Genomic DNA, 19,964 nt, shown 5'->3' with positions numbered 1-19,964 from the left:
ACTGTCTTTATGTTACAGTATAAACGAAGTTCAGAGTGCAATACAAAGCCTGAAATACTGTAAGGCAGCAGGATCAGATAGAGTTCTGCTGAGATGATGAAATATGGTGGGCCACAACAAATGAATGAAGTGGTATATTTGGGAAGGATGTTCAGTAAAGATGGAAGATATGAGATTGTCATTATTTAAATACACTTTAAAGTTTTTTTATAGAACTGAAAAAAATGCAAATGGAAAAAAATCTATTATGCATAATTTTCATTCTCACATTTTTTAAGGAGTAAGAATTAAGTCCATAATCATCGTGCATATAGTTAGATATCTCCAACTATAATTGAATTGAGTTATAATTTTATTAAATGAACAGCGACCAAATCACATAAATGTAGCCTAGATTTTATTCTGATGTATAAGGTATGTTAATGTAATGTTTCATCTAAATCTGTTATGTAGTTTTTGCATGATAATGGAATAAACATGATAAGATTTAAATTATAGAAACAATAACATGGAACATTATAGAAATAATTAATAAAACTAATTGGCGTTCATCATGTTGGTGCCTAACTCATAACGATGGATAGGAGCTTAGAGAAGCACCTTGGACTTGCAACTGAATTCACATTACTGATGTAAAATATTATATTTGATATAAAATATTATATTGAGGTATCTTACTACTACTTTTGTAATTTCTCATATTATTTAATTAAAAGGGTTTTTTTTTCAACTTAACACTTAAGTAAAATAGAGAAATGAAATGACTGTTACTACTTAAAACAATATATTTTTATTTACAATTAATCAAACTAATAACAAAATATTACTTAACCTACATATCAGCGAGTGCATTTTAAGCCAATTTTTCAGATGAGCCTTCTGCCAGAAGTTCTTGCTCAGCCGCTGTTTTTGCAGCTTGTATTTGAGGGCGCACATACGTAAAATATTTATAAAAGTGATCTCCAAGAAGCACAGAACCGTATAGAGTTAAGGCTATACAGCACAAAACGCCACCTTTATGCAATTTATCATATATTACGGTTCTTGGATATTTCTTCATCTTTACTGTAAAAAAGAATATCTCAGTTTATGTAAAATGTAAATCTAACATAGGTAATTATGAAAATAATTGTAAGCATCAATTGATTTATTCTTAATTTATTGTAATAATTATAAAAATAACTTAAAAATTACCTTTATAATGTGCACTAGAGTAAATAAATAATTTTATATAAATTATAACCTAAATTTAGACAATTACTGGTGACATTGACATTTGATAGAATTGAAAATTGTAAACTTACTATATTTTTGTAACAATACATGTATTGAGTTTACATATTTAAAAAATCATACCAAATTATTACAAAATAAATAAAATAATAAATTTAAAATCAATCAGAAAATGTAAATATATATTAAATATCAATAGGTATGATACCATATTATCAATCTAATTTTGAATTATTTTAAAAAGTTTATATAACATACGGCTTAATATAAGCCAGGCTTATCATAGGGCATACTTATATTATAAAATTATGTAGGTTTTTATAATTGGTATATACTTCAAATTTACCACAATCTTTAGGTTTTTGTATTCTTAAGAATAGAATATAAAGGAAATAGATACCTTATCGAACGGTACAGCATCGTACGGTACTTTAGTTTACCCAGTATTATAAGACAGCACAATGTATTAAATATCTATATTTGATTATTTATAAATATTGCTAATCTGTGGTAGTAGCATTAATTAAGCGAAATATTACTGACATAACATATCAAATATCAATTGTCATTGTCAATTTAAAATTTATTTGATCACTAGGTTATATCGTATATATTATATTCTAATAAATATAAACAATTATGCTCAGTAATTGTATGATTTCAGCATTTAAAGACGTCAGAGCAATTGTCCAATTACGGCAATTTTCTGCTAAGGTGCCAAGAACTCCTGTGAATACATTAGAGAATAATAAAATTAAAAGAACTGAAGTTGATACTAATACAATAGCATTATTAGAAAGACTATCTTTAGTTAAATTTGATACTGAAGAGGGTGTCACAGTGTTAGAGGATTCTATTGCTTTTGCGGATAAAATTCTTCACATAGATACAAGTAATGTGGAACCTCTTTATACAGTTTTAGAAAATCAGTAAGTAACTCATTCAATATAATGTAAAAATCTTATACAATACAAAAAAAGTATATAATATATTTATATATATTATATATTAAAAATTACATGTAACATTCAACACTTGTTCTTTATACAGAAACTTAAATCTACGGGAGGATAAAATAACACAAGGCAATTGTCAAAAGGATATTCTAAAGAATGCAGCTATAACTGAGGATGATTATTTTGTTGCACCACCAGGCAATATTCCTTTACACGAAGTTCAAACTGATCAAAAACAAGCGAAAGAGAATGAAAATTGATATACAAAGACTTTTATTTTTGCAAAAATTTTTCAAAGTACAACAGGAATCTTCTAGGAAAATTATATTAGATCTAAAACCACCAAGTATTCTACTGCTTCAAAATATTCATTACAGTTGGTTAAAATCTATTTATGGTAAAAGTCACAATCATTTCCCTATTTATTTAAATAAAAATGTTACACAAACTTGTAAAGCACAAAATTATGGCTTCATCTGTCATCATACAACAGAGAATATAAAGAATATTGTGGTAGAATGCAAAAATGACAAGTACCTTTCAATAAATACTTTGAATTTTCAACTAAATGTTGTTGTACCGCAAACTGATATTATACAATGTTTTATACAATGGCAAAGATATAGGAAATACTGGTGGAGCTCGGTAAGTTTCATTTTTGCCCCTTTTATGTTGTAGTTTTTTTCAAGACACTATCCTTTTAGACATTGCATATTGGGAAATGGTTAATCACCTCTGAGTAGAGATTGAACATACATCCATTAAACTTATAATCATTTGTGGTTTAACTGTACCTCATAATGCTATAGAACATAGTTTTTGTAACATGGTAAATATTTAATTTTAATAATGTAGTTTTCTTTAGTTATATACATGCACATAGCAGCATAAAAAGACAATGCTTATTTATGAAAATAAATAATTTTTTTTTCCCTTAGTCAATGTTTTATATAAATTTCCTATACAGGTCACTAGGACTCCGAGTCTTTTCTCAATAAATGATATGGAACACAATGTTGACAGTTCCAATGTAAATATTATAGCTAACTTCAATTGGGGGCAACATATTGTTGAAACTGTAAATATTAATACTAATGGAGAGGAATTGAATAAGAATGTAAGTTTAAACAAGTTGCTTATTAGGTTCATTTGAGACCATCATGACTCAGTGATCATTATGTATAAGCAGTTATGGGTTGGTTCCTAACTATTTATTTTTCTTTGTGTGTGTAAAATTATTTTTGTTTCCTCACTCCCAAAAATACTGATTGACATGGTGCCCATTTCCGTCAATTAATTTATAGTCTTCGAACTTCGATAAAAGCTTTCGTAAAAAGTTTTGCAACATTTATATTTTCTAATTAATTTCTTATTTAAGAGGTTTTTTTATTTGTACAATAATAATAATGCTTTTCTTAATGTTTGCCCATTTTATTTGTGTATGTGTTCATACTTATATTGAATAACAAACATATATGTATTATAATTTTAATATGAACTAAAAATGTTTACAGAATATCAATGGAAAATCCTGCCTTACCTGTAACATGGGTGTTGAAACTGCTTTTTTAACTCTTTTATTAGATGGCCTTACAAATACAACAAAAGAAGAATATCTAAGATTGCACAATAAAATGGCTCCCTATAAAATTTCTTTTGCATTGGATAGCAAAGGTATGGTAGAAGGTAAAAAAAATGGCATATTTAATCTATAAATAAACTTGTTTTTTTTTTAATATACTTAAAAAATGTACTTATCTCTCTTTCAGATCCAAAAGTGTTACTTACTTTAAAAGAATTGTCGACACTTTTGTATCATAAGTTAAATTTGAAGAAAATATCAGCTTGGCTTCCAAATTTTACACTGGCTTTAAAAGATCAGGTAATATTCAACTATGTTTTATTTAGGAATTAATAATTTAGTAATTATAGAAAATTGAAACAAGATTAAAATATAAAAGATAAAGTATGAAATATTATAGAAGTTTGCATTATTTGACATTGACAAAGTATACATTTTTGAAATTAAATTAACCAATTATTTATATCAACTGGCTGGTCATGGTTCAGGACCAGAAGCATGTGAACACGACTGGTTATGGTTTCGATCCCCACTCAAGGAAATAAATATTCATTTAATTTATATTTTCATTTTCTTCGCTTCGGTGTGGAGGCAAAAGCGCGGCGTTTAGCTCCGTCACTCAACACAGCACGCAATGTTCCTAAAATTCGGCGGAAAGTGGGGAACGGAGTGTTTTGCTGTGTGCAAGATATAGCGTGATGCTAAAAATATATATTTACTTATAAAAACAATAAATATTTTCGTAAAAAAATATATTATATGTCTATTCAACAGATTACAGAAAATCTACATTTAGGTGTAACCTACACAGTAATTCTTAATGAGAACACATTAGTGAATGGTATTTTTCATTTGCTTAATAGCAGTACCATGTTGAAGGTAAGTGTTTTAAATTTAAATATTTTCCTTAATATATAAGTAGAGAGAGAGAGAACCCAGTGTTAAAATATTCCTTTCTGCGCTTTTCGCCCAAATTTGGAGATATAATTTTTATTAGTTACCTAGTTAGTTACTTTTTTTAGTTACCTAGTTTTTTAGCTACTTATCTACCTACCTACCTAGGGAACTTAGTGTTAAGATACTTTATTGCCCAGTTTCCGCCGAATTATAGAGGCATTGCGTCAATGGAGGAACTGACCATGGCGCTTGTACCAGCGAAAAAAATCTAATATTAATAAACAATAATTCATTCCTTTAAGTAGGAATCAAACCCACGACCGTCGCGTTTAATTTATATGATCATAAAAGCTTGTCGGGCAATTTACTTGCATAAATGTTTATTTATGCACTAATACTAATTTAATTACGTAAAATGACGTATATCGATTATTTTGAAATCACAGACAGACACTTCAATTACATTGTTATCTATACATATAGAAGTAATTCAATGCAATGCGAAGCAATTCAATGTTAATGCTTAGTATTACGTTATTAATTATTTTTTAGTTTGCTTTAGCTGGACCACTAAAAATGTAATTGATCGAACTAAAAATGAACCTATACATCGGGGGACATAATTAACAATGTCTCTTTGCGTATTTGTCCACGGTACTATCAGAAACGGCTTAACCGATTTAAATGAAGTTTTCACAATTTTATCTTGGGTAACTTCTTTATATATTTTGTGTTTGTTTTATTTCAAACGGTTGATAATTTCAAAATTTATATTAATCTTGAAGTTTATGATGGCTCTAAAAAATTGCCGAAAGTTCAACAGAATTCTTTATATTTACTTTTCCACCCAGAAGAAATCGCGGGCATAGCTAGTATTTATATTTAAATTAAAAATACTTTAATATGTATATTGTATATGTTCATAAATGCTACAATACCACAAACAGAAATTACAAGTATCAGAGCAGTAGTTAATGGTTTTCAGTATAATTTGAAGCGTAACACAATACGCTACTTAACTACGCTTATCGAACTAACGTTGTAATTGCCGTAACCGCATTGAGGTTTAAACAGTTAAATATTATTATTTGTAATTATAACCATCAAATTTCATTTACAAAATTATATAATTGTCCAATATAACCTTCTCCTTTTTTTGGGAGTCGGTTAAAATACTTCTCTTCTCTTATACATTTCATAATTAAATTGTTAAACTGTTATTTCATTGAATTTTTAGTTAATTTTTATATAGAAATGAGATTATTTTTGATTAGATTAGATTATTTTTTATAATCCATTATAGTAAATTTAATGCTCTTGTTTATTATGTTATTTAGTTTACTAATATTTATATCACGTATAATTTAATTACAAAATATATTTCGGTCTATATAATCAAATTTAATTTATTAATTATACTTTCATATTTTTTTGTTTCAGGAACAAGTACATGTGGCTGATTTTGATTCATATGCTGCTTTATTGTGTGGGAAAAAAATAATAAGCTAAAGATTTATTGATTTTAAATAAATAAAATTTAAAATAGAAACACGTTTTTTTTCACTTCAAAATTTTAATTCTTATTACAAGAATTACATTAAAATCTTAGAAGCTAGGTTTAAAAGAAAATAATTGATCTAAGTCTGGTTAAGTAATTTCGAATTCATTTGAAAAAAAATAAACAATCCACTATGGACAGTAAAAAAGTTTAATTATTTTAGTGGAAGATAAAATATGGAAATTCATAATGTTACATAGTCCTATTCACTTAGAAGAACGTCGATCTTTACAAATATTACTGTATTTTTGATGAAATTCAGACAATTTAATAGATTATTTCAGTTTATTTTGATGTTTGTGCGTTTGATATTTAATCAATTTTTAAAACTGGCAACATTCATCAAGTGAACACTATGTACGTCATAAACATAATTTTTCGTTATATTGTATAGAAATATATTACTATATACTTACTTATACATTGCCCAACAGTTATTTCTAAATAGTTATTTATTGCCTAATGTGGTAAAGTTAATGGCATGCCCACAAATTATCGTGGAAATGTCAAATGCAATATAAGTAATACTAATTTGGTGTCAGTATTAACTTATAATTAGTTCATAACTTGAATATTTAGCTAATTGTTTTAGTAATTGACAAACAAGATTTGAATAAAACATTATCAACCTGTCATCTGCATGTAAATTGTTTATTACAAATATTTCATAATATACACTTCAATAATATTATTAGCCAATTTTTTGTAAGATATTTAATGTATAAAATTACTATTCCTATTTCCTCTAAAGAAAATGAAACAAACTCATCATACAACACTTAGTGATAATGATCCATGGTTAAGTCAAAGGAAATTAAGTTTATTTTAAAAGTACATAAATTTAGTATAGAATATGACAAATGCCTTAAATAAGTTTTCACAGCTGTAACACCTCACTTGTACAACTAGATCTTAGGTAATATTATTGACTTATAATAATAACTTGACTCCTGTCAATTCATTGCACTCTCTTGCGGCTTAGGCTGGTAGTTGCAGCTTCTTACCTTTGAGAACTGGAAAGAGACAACAAAAATTATATATTAAATAAAATCTAATACAAAAAAATATATCAATATAAATCCACATTGACTATATATAGTGATTTAAAAAATCTGAATATTCTTCTATTCAGTTAGGCCATTACAAGCACTTTTGAATCGTAAAGTTACTTAGAAATGTCGGTAGTATCAGTCCTACAGAAAGGCAGTTCTGTATTTAGTAATATTAGTAACATTAGATCTACAATTTATTTTTATCTAGGCAGAAGGAATCTAATATTAAATTGCTCCATTCGAATTTTTGATATCGCGTCATTGTCGTGTTTTGTGGAGAAACTTAATGCCATTCTTTATCTTCATACTTTTATTATTTTTCGCTTACCAGAGCAAAGAAAATAATAATAAATCATTCCCCTCATAAATCTAACTCATAATCGTTGTGCTTACAGTAAGATGCTATACCACTGTGCCAATATAGCCTCATATTTTTTATTAATTCAGAATATAGTACTATTATCATATCACCAAATCAGTATATTATCAACAAATCAGTATTAATTTTCATTTTCTGAGAATCCTCATAAAAAAAGTATTATAATTTTTAGAGGCTATGATAGCACAGTAAATATCTCTTAGAATGATGTTGAGTTCTGCTACTCAACATGCCACATGTCACACCAATAATATATAATTTATAGAGTACTATACTACTGTACTATAAATATATAATTTATAGAGACTCCAACATTGTACAATATGAGAAATAGTACTGTATAATATTTGAGCGACTAAATATATTCATGAATATAGTATCTGTGACTAATACATAGATAATGGAATAAACAAAGTTGAAATGTAGCAAAAAACTGCATAAAAATAAGCAGTAGACAAACAGAAATAGACATATTCATTAATACATTATATATATATTTTTATAAACATATGCTACATTGTTATGACAATTCAAAAATAAAACAACATGTAAGAACCTTGGAAGTAACATCGCTGTACAATGTCATAATTAAAACTATAGATTTTTTATATTTACTTATGAAGAAGTCTTCATTTTAATTACTGATTTAAATAAATATTCTTTATCAGCTTTTTCAAATTTATTTAAACTTTTTTGTAGAAAACTCCTAGATTTTTTATGTATTAATTATCAGTTCAATTTTACATATGTGAATAAGATTTTAATAAATTATAAAAGTAGATAGTTATAATGGGAGCTAATTTACATTTTATACATTTTTATTTTCAATGTCTATAAATACATACCTTTAGTAATGTAGAGGTAGAAGAAATCGCAGTACAAAACAGTCTGTACTATGCCGGCAACAATGGCAATTGGCTCATGGTGATTTTCAACAATGTAACGGTATATCTGCAAAGACAGACAAAATATTAATTCATTATAGTTAAACATACATATTTTTACTTACAAATTCTATTTCACATATAACAGTGCAAATAAAAATATTTTGTGTTAAGACACTTTGTCCTCTACTTTCTTTCTCTGGTGGCATAACTCAATGCTACTTTGTCTATCAGTACAGGGAAATGAAAATATTTTGTGCACCCAAGTTGATTGTAATCACATCTGATGCTGTGCCACAAGTCTAACAATAACTTTCAATTATAAGAACTCTTTAAATTAATTTCCTTACCCAGTTCAAAAGATATAGGCCTCTGTAAGAACCCAATGCAAACAAGTAGTGTGATGTGATACTTTCAGCTTCTCCAGTCTTAGAAACCAAAAATAGTTGTGGGAGAATTGCAACTGATTCCAAATAAATAGAGAATGTCCATAATATCTGTAATTAAGTTATACAAAATATTAAGTTAGTAATTGAATTTAGTATATTTTTATTGTAGTTTAGATTTCAAATATTAGTGATATTACAAAAATGTTTTAATCTGTGCATAGATAAATTGAATGTTTTAATTAAAATAGAGCAATGAACTATACTAACCTCCATTACTGTGAACTCACGATTAATCAGTAAAGCCAGAATAAGAGATGGAATTAAGAGGAATTCAATCCTGAATGTATCGTGGTTGTGATCGTATGTGGCTTTAAACTTGACATACATTAAATAAACAGTCGCGTATGATGCAGCCAAGAACACTATTTTCATTATAGTGTTATATGGAGACACGAATGTGGTCACCAAGTCCAAATACCGGGTCGTATATACTATAGAAAATAGTATTTGCGATTTGCCAGATATTCCTGAAATATTGCAAAAAACATTACAATGTATCTTCTACTTACGTATTAGAAAATAAACGGAACATGCCGGCTGGTATATTCACCTGCACATGATCTGGTTTTCCATATCTTAAGTAATAATATTATAATAGCTAACAGGTGGGACAAGTCCGCAAGTAAACGGAATATATTCATGATTTAATGTTTTATGAAGTATCCTAAATTAGACGCCGCGTAAACTAACTCAACAATGTTCTCATCGAGCAAAAGTGACGTGGCTGACTGACAAAGAATGGCAGTGTTGTTGTACAAAAAATAAAATAATGAATACTTGTACCGAAATTTTAACTTTTTTTTCAAATGGCAAGCTTAAGAATTTATATACAGTTACGCTTTTTGTCTAATGCAGTGCACACTTAGCTTTGTATTCGGCAGGATTTTCAGCTGATTTTGACAATGTCAATTGTCAATTGAAATACTATCAAGTATTTTCCAATAGAAAATTCGAATAATATTTCATTTATAAAATAATTATGTTTATCTTGTGAATTAAATAACAAGTATGGGGAGGTTTATAAATAAATTAATAGACTGGAATTCTTATGCGTCAAGGGTAAGAATATATAAAAGGTGCGTAATCTAACCTATTCTACAAAAAGTTTTTGCTCTAAACATGAAATAAAAGAACAACAAGAATAAATTGTTTATTATTTTTTTAGTTCTATAAGAAGATTGTATAGCTCTGACAGTGGTAAAAATATAGATATTGCTAAAATTAGAAATTTTAGCATAGTAGCCCATGTTGACCATGGTAAAAGTACGTTAGCTGATCGCTTACTTGAATTAACTGGAGTTATTAAACCTGGAAATGAAAATAGTCAAGTATTGGATCAATTACCTGTAAGTATCTGGATCAACTAACTATAAAAAAACTAATAACTATACTAATACTATAAAATACTAATAACTATATTATTTGAAACATGATAACTTAATATGATTTTAGGTTGAAAGGGAGAGAGGTATAACAGTAAAAGCAGTAACGGCATCTTTAAACTACACCTACAATAATGAAAAATATTTATTGAATCTAATTGATACACCAGGGCATGTAGATTTTTCCAATGAGGTAATTAAATATTGTTTCTTATCTTCACATTTTATTCTGCTAGAGTAGAGTAAGTAAAAAAACACCTAGTTTCACTTGATTCTATACTCTGATTTTTACATGTATTTATGACAGTGTGTTGAGTTTTGAAACTAAGTGCTGCACTTATATTAAATAAAATTTTGGTACACTAAAGCTGGGACACATCATTAATTCATTCCCCTAAGTGTGTATAATTCCCACTGTGCCACTATAAAGCAATGCCTTTATTATATAAAAGTTTTAAATTATCACCTTTTCAGGTTGTTCGCAGTGTAAGGGCATGTCAAGGAGTAATATTATTAGTAGACGCAAATGAAGGTGTCCAAGCACAGACTGTTGCCGTTCATTCTTTAGCTAAACGAAACAATTTAGTCATAATACCCACACTTAACAAAGTTGATTTGCCGAGGGCTGATCCAGAAAATGTGAAAGCCCAATTGAAATCACTCTTTGATATAGATCCAAATTCAGTTATGAGTATATCTGCAAAGAAAGGTTGGGGGGTCAAAGAATTGTTAGAAGCTGTCATATCTCGAATACCACCCCCACCAATAAGTGATGAAAAACATTTTAAAGCTTCAATAATAGATACTTGGCATGACAAATATAGGGGCATATTGTGCTTAGCTTACATAGAATCTGGTATGATTCAAGTTGGTCAAAGTGTTAAGTGGAGGTCAGACTTGAAACAGCACACTTTGAGATATTTGGCACTTTTAAGACCAAATGAAGAACCAATTGAAAAAGCTGTTGCTGGACAAGTTGTAATGGTGGGTGAGTGTTAAGACTATTATACTACACTCTCCTTCCTCCTCACATTAATCCCGGCATATGTTGCTAGAATCTGCCTTCCTGCTAAACCTACTCCACTTTGCACGATCTGTAACATCCTGGGCGGTAAGACCATTAAAATCCTACACTCTGCTTTACCTTATTGAAAAAAATATTTTTGCAAAGTTATTTCTCCAAATGGCAATTCAAACTCACAACCATTGCATTGTCATTATCCATATAATATGAAAATATAAAATATTTTGTATGTTTCTTTGCATATTTATTTTAATAATTTTTTTTTTTGAAGGTTGTGGACCAAAAAGTGGAGGCTGTGTAGGTGACCAACTTCTGTCCCTCGAATCAGCTGAAAGTACTAAAATAGCTTCCGCACCAACTGTCAAGCATATGGTGTATGCTGGTATCTTCCCATCAGACCAGTCTCAACATATACAATTGGGAGATGCTATTAAGAAACTATCCTTAAATGACTCTGCAGTCAGTGTGAATGTGGACTCAAGGTAATAGGTTTTTTTTTTATTATAACATTTATATGCTGTGCAAATGTTATGTGGAATAGATTTAAATAAAATATTGTTGATTCATATACTTATTATATAAGTTGAGGATTTATACTAGGTTTTTGTTTATGATATCTATTTGGGGAATTATTATTTTTGATTTAATATTTTTTTGTGAATGAATGTAAAGATTTCCTCAACCATTGGTTAAAGAGCTTTTCAATGAAAACAAAGAAGTATAATTTAATATTTTTTTTATGATTTTATTTTCAGTCCAGCCTTAGGCCAAGGATGGAGAATTGGTTTTTTGGGTCTGCTACATCTTGATGTGTTTACACAACGTCTTTTGCAGGAACATAAGGCAGAAGCTATTTTGACTGCTCCATCGGTACCTTATAAAATAAAGTAATCATACCTATATAATAGCTTTAAATGGTTTGATAAGGAATATAACGAAATAAAACCAATTAGGTTAAAAAAAAACAACCAATTATTGTGATTTTTTTCCAGAGTAAAAGGAGCAAAACTTTTGAAACAGTACAAGGGTGAAGAAGTAATTATAACAAATCCTTTACAACTACCGGATCCAAACAATATTGTAGAATACTATGAACCTTTTGTGATTGGTAATATATTTATGAGTAAAAAAATTAGTAAATTTTATAGGTGTATTAAATAATATTAAATATTTTAATTTTTTTGCTTCGATGTCGGGGCGCGGCGTTGAGCTCCGCCACTCGCAACATATATCTTAACACTAGGCTCCCTCAGCCTACACTGCTATATGTGAGATACAGTATGAAGCTAAAAAAAATAAAAGTTATATCAGAATCCGTTTTAAAATATCCATTTTCCCATCATCCTCCAACTTCCGAACACTACCGAGATTTTGCGAGCGCAGCGAGTCAAAATAGAGGTCCGGTTCGCGCCCCTAGTATTAATTAATGGATTATAGTAATAATGTGATAATTTTGCATTTCAGGTACAATAATAACGCCTGTAGAATATATAGGCGCAGTGACGTCACTATGCGTGGACCGTCGGGGAACCCCCCTTCCGTCTAGTGCGGTTGACGACAGAATGACGCTAATGCAATTCGTTTTACCATTATCAGAAGTTGTTATAGACTTTCACGATACGCTGAAGAGTTTGACGTCTGGTTTTGCTAGTTTCGATTATCAGGACCATGGGTTCCATCCTAGTGCTTTGGTCAGAGTGAGTATGGTTTTAAAAAGTACTTTGGTAACAAGTCTTCATTAACGTTTAGTTAAGTTAATAAATAACATACTTTTATGTCATATCAGATGGACATAATGTTAAACGGCGTGCTAGTAGATGAACTATCGACAATCATCCACGTTAGCCGTCTAGAGTACAACGCCAAGAGGCTAACTGCGAGGCTAAAGGAAATGATTCCACGTCAAATGGTGCAGGTAATTCATAATGCACGCCACATACTACTTATATATTTATTAAGTTTCTATGTAACACACTACCTGCGGGCAGAGTTCATTCTCGCACTTATTTCTTAGTTATTTATATTTTACCACGTGGGCAAAAGCTAGTGCTAAGTAAATAGAAGATTTTTATGTAAAAAAATGTTTTTAGGTGGCAATACAAGCAGTAGTGTCTGGAAAAGTTTATTCACGAGAAACAATAAAGGCGTATCGTAAAGATGTTACTGCGAAGTTGGTATGTATTTTTTATATACTTTTTTTAGATTCATTTTGAATTGAATTGAATGTTTTATATGTTTGGTCTTTGTGTGTAAACTACTAACTACTTTTTCCGTAAATTTTATTTATATTGTATCAGCTTCATGCGGTATCCCCACTTCCCGCCGAATTCTGGAGGCACATTTATAGTTCCTAATTAATTTTAATTTCAGTATGGTGGTGATGTTACGCGCAGAAAAAAGTTATTGAAACAGCAAGCGGAAGGAAAAAAGAAAATGAGAAGTGTTGCCAACATTAAAATACCAAGAGACACTTTCATAGATGTATTAAAGAGATAGGATTAAAACATTTATTTAATGATAATTTTATTTATTTTTTTCATAAATCTTATAAAGTACAAGATTTTTCGAAAAAAAAATATTCATGTGTTATATTCTTTTCTCTGATCTAAGATGAAGCGCGGCGTGAATTACCCAAATAATTACCCAGCGATGTAAATATAACTTCAAAATTGTAGATTTAGGTAAAATAATAAGACATTTTTCTAATATAAAATACTTACAATTATTTATTATAAATTCATTATTACAATAAGTCATTGCATATTTAAAAATCATAAAAAATAAATTGTAAAACATGCTGTGTTTGTCTGTAAATAAAAAAAATAACTAAGAAATTGAAAAAACAATACAGATTATAAACAAAATATCCATAAAACATACTTATTTGAACGAAATTGGTAAACTATTTAAATTAATGGTAATTTTTGTGAGTGCAACACTAAACTAGTAACTTATTAAAATACTAACATAACATAACTATATATAATGTGTCTTTCGAGTAAAAAGTAATAACCAATATTTTGCTCCACTTGCCGTCCAATTTCTGAGACACTGCGTGTTGAATGACGGAACTCAACGCCGCGGATTGACTTGACGACAGAACAAGGAAATGAAAATAATTAATTCCCCCGAACGCGACTTGAATCTATAACCATCTCGTACAATTAGACGTTATTTAGCTGACAGTCTCTAATAATCAATAATAAATATAATATAAACAGTAAAAATGTATACAACGCCATTTATTTGATCCTCGCAGTCTAATCTAAGGCAAAAAAGGAAAACTTGCAAAAGCTTCAATGGACAACAATTATATATAATTAAAAACATTTCTCCCAAATTCTATCTAATTTATAAATAACAAGTGAAATGTATAGAATCTATATATCCAATTAAAATCAACATTGTTTTTTTGAGATCTTTAAAAAATATTAAATGTAGGCATTTAGAACATATAATAATAATAGTAGTAATTATTAATAGCCATGAGTTTCTTACATCATAAAGTTTCATTCACAAGCTCTTTGGAGAAGGCTTGGGAGTTGACTCCAATTTGTCATAATAAAAATTTTTAAAAAATATTTTCTATTGATATGATTATATTTTAATAAGATCTTTGATTTTCGCGAATTTTACATAGTTTAAATGAAACTCTTCACCTAGATTAATTGACTGTATTTAGTATTAGATTTTTTTTAGATTGCCTCTATCCATGAACCTCAGACTACTGCAGTGTTAAAACTGGTGTTGTAAAAGTGGTTTCCAAAAATATTTAATACTAAATTTACATAGTTAACTCGGTTAAAGAATCTCATTTAAAATTATTATATTTTGCCAAGATTTTATCACAGCATTTTATTTTGTTGGAATAGTTAATTATAATTATTTTTACATTCTCTCATTACTTTAAGAGAAAAGTGCCAAGGGTACCAAATTCCAAACAATATCATTTATTAAAAAAAATTAATTCATTTCTGGTTTGTTTTGAATTTCTAATTTAATTTATTATTGTTTTCATGAGCCATACGATTATTTTGGAAATTTGTGCACTTGTAGGATTCAAGCTGTATTCAATATTACTAAATATAAAATGAAGAAAAAAAATAATTGAGTGAAGCAAGCAGAGCGCTCTACTGGAGACACACTCTTCGTCACCAATAGGTCAACACTCAATCGGTCAAACCGTTTGGGAAACGGTTTGACCGATTGAGATGAAAATTTGCAAACGTATAGATACAACTACGTTGATGGTAAAAAATTTCCAAAAATTCATTTCTCGCTTCGCTCAACATGTGAACACTACCGAGATTTTACAAGTGCAGCGAGTCAAAATTGAGGTCCGGTTCGCGCCCCTAGTTACCTACATTTATATAGACATTTGAGGCACTTGTATTTATTCTACATCTAAAAATTATCAATAAAAATTAAAAATGAAGTGATGCAACTTTATGTTGTAAAAAAATCATCATAAGCTGTCGAAGAATCTACTTAATAAGTTTCATAGATATTAGGGAACAATGTATAAACATACAAATACATACGTCCAATCTAACATACTGATTTTCTCATCTCGACACACCATATGTTATTAATATTGCTACTGTGTTATAAATTTTCTATAAATAAATCTAAATAGCCTCTCTAATATCTTTAACATACAATAATATGCTTTACAACACTAAACTTTAAAAACAGTATCAAATATTATTGCCTTTTATAGTTCATATAAAATATATAAATAGATTAAAAAAAAAAATATTGATTGACTGCCTTTTTTAAATTCTGATAATATATATATATATATCAAAATGGTAAAATGAAAAAAAAATGAGTGTTTACTATATAGATACTTTATCTAAGACTAGGTTTCAATATCAACAGAATTATAATTTCTTTACAAGCAATATTTGGCTAAAACTTGAATGGTTTTTGTTTAACGTTCATTTTTTATTTAATGCCAATATTAATAACACAGTACCAATATAAATTAGAAGGTAGTTTGGTACTAACTTCTGAATTTGAATTTATTCCAATATTAAATGATTTTATCACATTTATCTGTCTTCGGATGTTTCTAGAAATTGAGCATAGACGTCTCTCGTACATTCGCCTTTTTCATTAAACTTATATTTGTAGTATGATCCGTCAGCACATATCACTGTGAAAGGAATAATATTTGTTATCTAGGTATTTTAGTTTTTCTACATTATTGTTTTTTTTAGCTTCACACTACTTCCCGCACTAAGCAGGGCAATAGACAGTAGGCAGAGAGAACCTGGGAACCTAATATTAAGACACTCTTTTTCCATTAAAACACTTTCATACCCCACTCTTGGCCGTATTTTCATTGTGTATTTAGGAAAACAACACCGCATTACCAGAGCAAGGAAATGTAAATATTAAATATTTCACTTTGTAGAGTGAGAATGAACCCAAAACCGTGCCCCATGACTTGCCTCATTATAAAAAATATATTTATAAATATTTTTAAATAACATCTTTTTTATCTCGAACCACCATATTTATTAAATAATCAAAATAAATATATCATCCATAATATTGACCAAAAGCATTTAGATAAAGAAAACAAAGAATTTATCTAATCTATTAACAGTGAATAATAATAGTATTGATCTTTGTTGTATGAAGATAAAAGTGTCAACATAATGTGTTAATGGCATATATTGTTATTGTTGTTATATAGACTTAAGGATAAACATCCTGCTTTTGGTTTTCTAAATACTGAAGAAATCCAATGAAGTAAGAACAAGTTGTCGTTTTTAAAACTTGAAAATATAAAAAATACAATTAAATGTAAAAAAATAAAATATTTTTAAATATTAAGTGATAATTTCTAATGTGGTTTTCATTTGTCCCTTAATGAAACCAGATATCTGGACAGTCTTTACTGTTTTGAGAATAACTTCTACAAAATTTCTACTTTGAATTTTCTCATAATAATATTATAATTAGCAAAAATCTATGTAAGGGATAATACTATTGAGTAGTATTATTCCTCAAAATCAAACAAATCACTTTTTTTGTAGTTTAAAAAAAAATAAGTAAAAACAAAGATACTCACCAATAATAGAACTTTTATCAACACCAAACGCACAAATACACGGCGGACCGTTAGGTATTGTAAATTTACAGAAACTCCAATTACTCGAGAAATATTTGGGTAGAAAATTAACTGTTGCTAGGCTCGATTGCTTGTTTAACTTTTCATTTTCGAGACTAAATATATGTACTGTGCCGTGGTCTGATGTCACACATAGGTTAGTACTTGTATGGTTAAAGTTTATACAGTATATTGTAGCCTGGAAAGCAAAAAAACAATAATAACCTAAGTATTAAGTATTTTATATTAGTTAACAATTAATATAAATTAATGAGGCCAGTTGCGATGAAGGGACAGAAGCGGTTGTGGGTTCAATATCCACTCAAGGAAATGAAACGTTTCATTTTCTCATTGAGTTTTGTTGTTCAACAGGCAATGCCTGAGCAGGGAAATAAAAATTATATTACAAGTGGAGATCGAATTCATAACCATCACATATAGTCAGCTGTACTAAAATAGCTTTAAGCATACATGTTAAAATAATTAAGATATAAAAAAGTAGTTTATATATCTAAATACATTGTGAAACTAAACAAAGATTAAAATAAATGACAATTTAAATTGTACCTGATGTGCACCTCTCCTTAGTTCTGCCAACTTTTGTCCTGTATTTGTATCAAAAACCCTTATGAGAGTACCCTTTGTGGAGGCTGTAGCTAGTCTAGTTCCTCCCACATTAAGTGCTAAGCAGTTTAGTGGAGCCTCATGTGCCGCAATCAAATGTCCTTCTGGAGCTGTACTAGTTCCCGCATGACTACTTAACTCTACTAACTATAAGAAAGGTTTGGAATTTAGTAAATTTATATTATTTTAACATCACCTGTATCCTGCATGCAGGGAACAGGATACAGAGAAGAACCACACAACCTTGTTAATCTATTACTGTATACAAATTCATTATGCACTTTTACACTGTTCTTCTGACACATTTAATTAATGTAAAAGCTATTCAGTTCCTTTTAAAATTATCTTCTATTTTTGTAATTGCTTTAATATAATATTATAAGTTTGAAAACTAAATTGTGTCATTAGGCAGGGATGTTGTAAATAGATAAATATTCATTTGGTTGAATAATCAAAATAGTTGATTACCTGAACATGCCCAGTCTTGCGGCTTGGATAAGCAAGTAGGGCATTATTACTGTTTGGACACACAACACAAAGGCCTTTTGTATTTGGACAAGTCTCAAAAACATGTAACAACTGCGGTTGTGCAGTAAATGTGTATACTTTGATCAGATTTTCTGAAATAACATATTATATATAGTAAATTATTGACTAAAGCTCAGAATTTTAAATATTTTTACTTACCTAAAACCACGACTATCCTGTCTCTTCTCAATTTTACAGCTTTTACAGGGTTATTGAAATCTAAAGAAATAGCTGAATCTTTTTTAAGATCATCCCATATAATTACTCTGTTTGGCGGATATACGGGTGTTTTGCCTCCGCCAACTAGTGCCATGTAATTACATCTAAATAACATTTCTACGTAAGATAGTCCACCATCTGCGAAATTTTGACGTTCTTTTTCCTTCAGCGGATCGCTATTGAATACTCTAAAGCCATTTTCTGTTCCGCATGCGAAGCATCCTGTAAAATTGTAACAAAAAATATCAAATAACAGTACAGACAGTCATTAGACAACAAAAATTGCATGTTTTTACTTTCTAGATATAATAGTGTCATCATTATTTACCTTGGTCCTGATTAAATCCAACGTATAAAAGGCCGTTTGTAAAACTGTTTTCCTCTGATAAATTCATGGTCAAATTATAAAATCTTAAATTTATTGCAGAATAACAAATATAAACCTAAATAATCATAGTTCGACTTTGCGGCAACTTGACAGAAACAATAGACAAATACATCAGATGTTGACATTTTAAAAAATGTCAAGATGATAAACAATTTGTGTTTTTTTTTTACATAGAATATAAATTATAATATTAATCTGTAATTACTACTATATTATTCAGGTTTACTTTATTTTTCAGTTAAATATAATTATTTTATTGTACCCTTATGACTGTATTAAAATAATTGATATTAAAATATAAAAAAATTGGATTGTGGACTTGATACATATTATTAAGCGGTCGTGTGGTAGTATTATATCTGACTACAAACGAGATGCTAATGGGTTTGATTGAGGGAATTAAATATTTATCCTTCTTTAGATAATACAGAGTATGGCGTTGATTTCAGCCATCCAACGCACAATGGAATAAAGTGATGTAAATTAACGATATTTTCATCCTACCAAGCTTTTTAGACACATACTCGTACAGAACGGTCACCTAGTCGTGGACGCCCTGAAGTTAGGTTTCCTGAACTTATGCGCATTGTTCACTCAAGAAGAATTTACTCAAAAGTAAGAAAAAACCTAAAATCAAATCTACGCAGCCGTCTACAGCTTAATTCAGCACCGTTGTTGACCATACAGT

General features: G+C 29.0%; 5 protein-coding genes across 5 annotated transcripts; 3 read left to right on the top strand and 2 right to left on the bottom strand.

Moving 5' to 3' along the window:
* The first annotated feature begins 1,782 nt into the window (after window positions 1–1,782).
* Window positions 1,783–6,217, top strand: GatC (glutamyl-tRNA(Gln) amidotransferase subunit C, mitochondrial). Its single transcript, XM_085198785.1, has 7 exons — window positions 1,783–2,162; window positions 2,284–2,834; window positions 3,157–3,306; window positions 3,704–3,863; window positions 3,959–4,071; window positions 4,546–4,650; window positions 6,109–6,217. Exons 1-2 carry the CDS (start codon window positions 1,873–1,875, stop codon window positions 2,447–2,449), a joined length of 456 nt encoding a protein of 151 aa, XP_085054911.1. The 5' UTR covers window positions 1,783–1,872; the 3' UTR covers window positions 2,450–2,834; window positions 3,157–3,306; window positions 3,704–3,863; window positions 3,959–4,071; window positions 4,546–4,650; window positions 6,109–6,217.
* Window positions 2,439–6,217, top strand: PolG2 (DNA polymerase subunit gamma-2, mitochondrial). The gene is made up of 6 exons (XM_085198783.1): window positions 2,439–2,834; window positions 3,157–3,306; window positions 3,704–3,875; window positions 3,959–4,071; window positions 4,546–4,650; window positions 6,109–6,217. Exons 1-6 carry the CDS (start codon window positions 2,439–2,441, stop codon window positions 6,175–6,177), a joined length of 1,005 nt encoding a protein of 334 aa, XP_085054909.1. The 3' UTR covers window positions 6,178–6,217.
* A 4-nt stretch (window positions 6,218–6,221) lies between these two features.
* On the bottom strand, window positions 6,222–9,732 carry KdelR (ER lumen protein-retaining receptor). Its single transcript, XM_085198784.1, has 5 exons — window positions 9,541–9,732; window positions 9,198–9,457; window positions 8,892–9,038; window positions 8,503–8,608; window positions 6,222–7,239 (listed from the first exon to the last, which is right to left on the bottom strand). Exons 1-5 carry the CDS (start codon window positions 9,629–9,631, stop codon window positions 7,205–7,207), a joined length of 639 nt encoding a protein of 212 aa, XP_085054910.1. The 5' UTR covers window positions 9,632–9,732; the 3' UTR covers window positions 6,222–7,204.
* A 53-nt stretch (window positions 9,733–9,785) lies between these two features.
* On the top strand, window positions 9,786–13,917 carry waw (Translation factor waclaw). Its single transcript, XM_085198781.1, has 11 exons — window positions 9,786–10,066; window positions 10,156–10,336; window positions 10,443–10,565; window positions 10,847–11,360; window positions 11,668–11,878; window positions 12,152–12,283; window positions 12,389–12,504; window positions 12,861–13,093; window positions 13,183–13,311; window positions 13,487–13,570; window positions 13,767–13,917. The coding sequence occupies exons 1-11, from the start codon at window positions 9,999–10,001 to the stop codon at window positions 13,890–13,892; spliced, it is 1,917 nt and encodes a 638-aa protein (XP_085054907.1). The 5' UTR covers window positions 9,786–9,998; the 3' UTR covers window positions 13,893–13,917.
* Window positions 13,918–15,035: 1,118 nt separating this feature from the next.
* On the bottom strand, window positions 15,036–19,410 carry LOC146531344 (WD repeat domain phosphoinositide-interacting protein 3). The gene is made up of 6 exons (XM_085198782.1): window positions 19,217–19,410; window positions 18,829–19,110; window positions 18,610–18,761; window positions 18,085–18,288; window positions 17,479–17,716; window positions 15,036–16,554 (listed from the first exon to the last, which is right to left on the bottom strand). Exons 1-6 carry the CDS (start codon window positions 19,281–19,283, stop codon window positions 16,451–16,453), a joined length of 1,047 nt encoding a protein of 348 aa, XP_085054908.1. The 5' UTR covers window positions 19,284–19,410; the 3' UTR covers window positions 15,036–16,450.
* Window positions 19,411–19,964: the final 554 nt, after the last annotated feature.

Source organism: Heliconius melpomene, chromosome 15 (assembly GCF_056956725.1).
Source record: "Heliconius melpomene rosina isolate 202511_hmr_F chromosome 15, ASM5695672v1, whole genome shotgun sequence".
NCBI lineage: Eukaryota > Metazoa > Arthropoda > Insecta > Lepidoptera > Nymphalidae > Heliconius > Heliconius melpomene.
Note: the sequence above shows the minus strand (reverse complement) of the source record. Positions and strands in the feature narration are given on the sequence as shown.

Bases quoted from the DNA above. Each gene is read 5' to 3' on its own strand.
- PolG2 (XM_085198783.1), top strand. From the start codon at position 2,439: ATGAAAATTGATATACAAAGACTTTTATTTTTGCAAAAATTTTTCAAA. The intron at 4,072-4,545 runs GTAATATTCAAC...TCTATTCAACAG, and splicing joins CACTGGCTTTAAAAGATCAG to ATTACAGAAAATCTACATTT. The intron at 4,651-6,108 runs GTAAGTGTTTTA...TTTTTGTTTCAG, and splicing joins ATAGCAGTACCATGTTGAAG to GAACAAGTACATGTGGCTGA.
- KdelR (XM_085198784.1), bottom strand. From the start codon at position 9,631: ATGAATATATTCCGTTTACTTGCGGACTTGTCCCACCTGTTAGCTATT. The intron at 9,039-9,197 runs GTTAGTATAGTT...ACTTAATTACAG, and splicing joins GTGAGTTCACAGTAATGGAG to ATATTATGGACATTCTCTAT. The intron at 7,240-8,502 runs GTATGTATTTAT...GTCTCTTTCCAG, and splicing joins CTACCTCTACATTACTAAAG to TTCTCAAAGGTAAGAAGCTG.
- GatC (XM_085198785.1), top strand. From the start codon at position 1,873: ATGCTCAGTAATTGTATGATTTCAGCATTTAAAGACGTCAGAGCAATT. The intron at 2,163-2,283 runs GTAAGTAACTCA...TTCTTTATACAG, and splicing joins TATACAGTTTTAGAAAATCA to AAACTTAAATCTACGGGAGG.
- waw (XM_085198781.1), top strand. From the start codon at position 9,999: ATGGGGAGGTTTATAAATAAATTAATAGACTGGAATTCTTATGCGTCA. The intron at 10,337-10,442 runs GTAAGTATCTGG...ATATGATTTTAG, and splicing joins AAGTATTGGATCAATTACCT to GTTGAAAGGGAGAGAGGTAT. The intron at 10,566-10,846 runs GTAATTAAATAT...TCACCTTTTCAG, and splicing joins ATGTAGATTTTTCCAATGAG to GTTGTTCGCAGTGTAAGGGC.
- LOC146531344 (XM_085198782.1), bottom strand. From the start codon at position 19,283: ATGAATTTATCAGAGGAAAACAGTTTTACAAACGGCCTTTTATACGTT. The intron at 18,289-18,609 runs GTAATCAACTAT...CCTTTCTTATAG, and splicing joins GCAAGACTGGGCATGTTCAG to TTAGTAGAGTTAAGTAGTCA. The intron at 16,555-17,478 runs GTGAGTATCTTT...TTCCTTTCACAG, and splicing joins TGATAAAAGTTCTATTATTG to TGATATGTGCTGACGGATCA.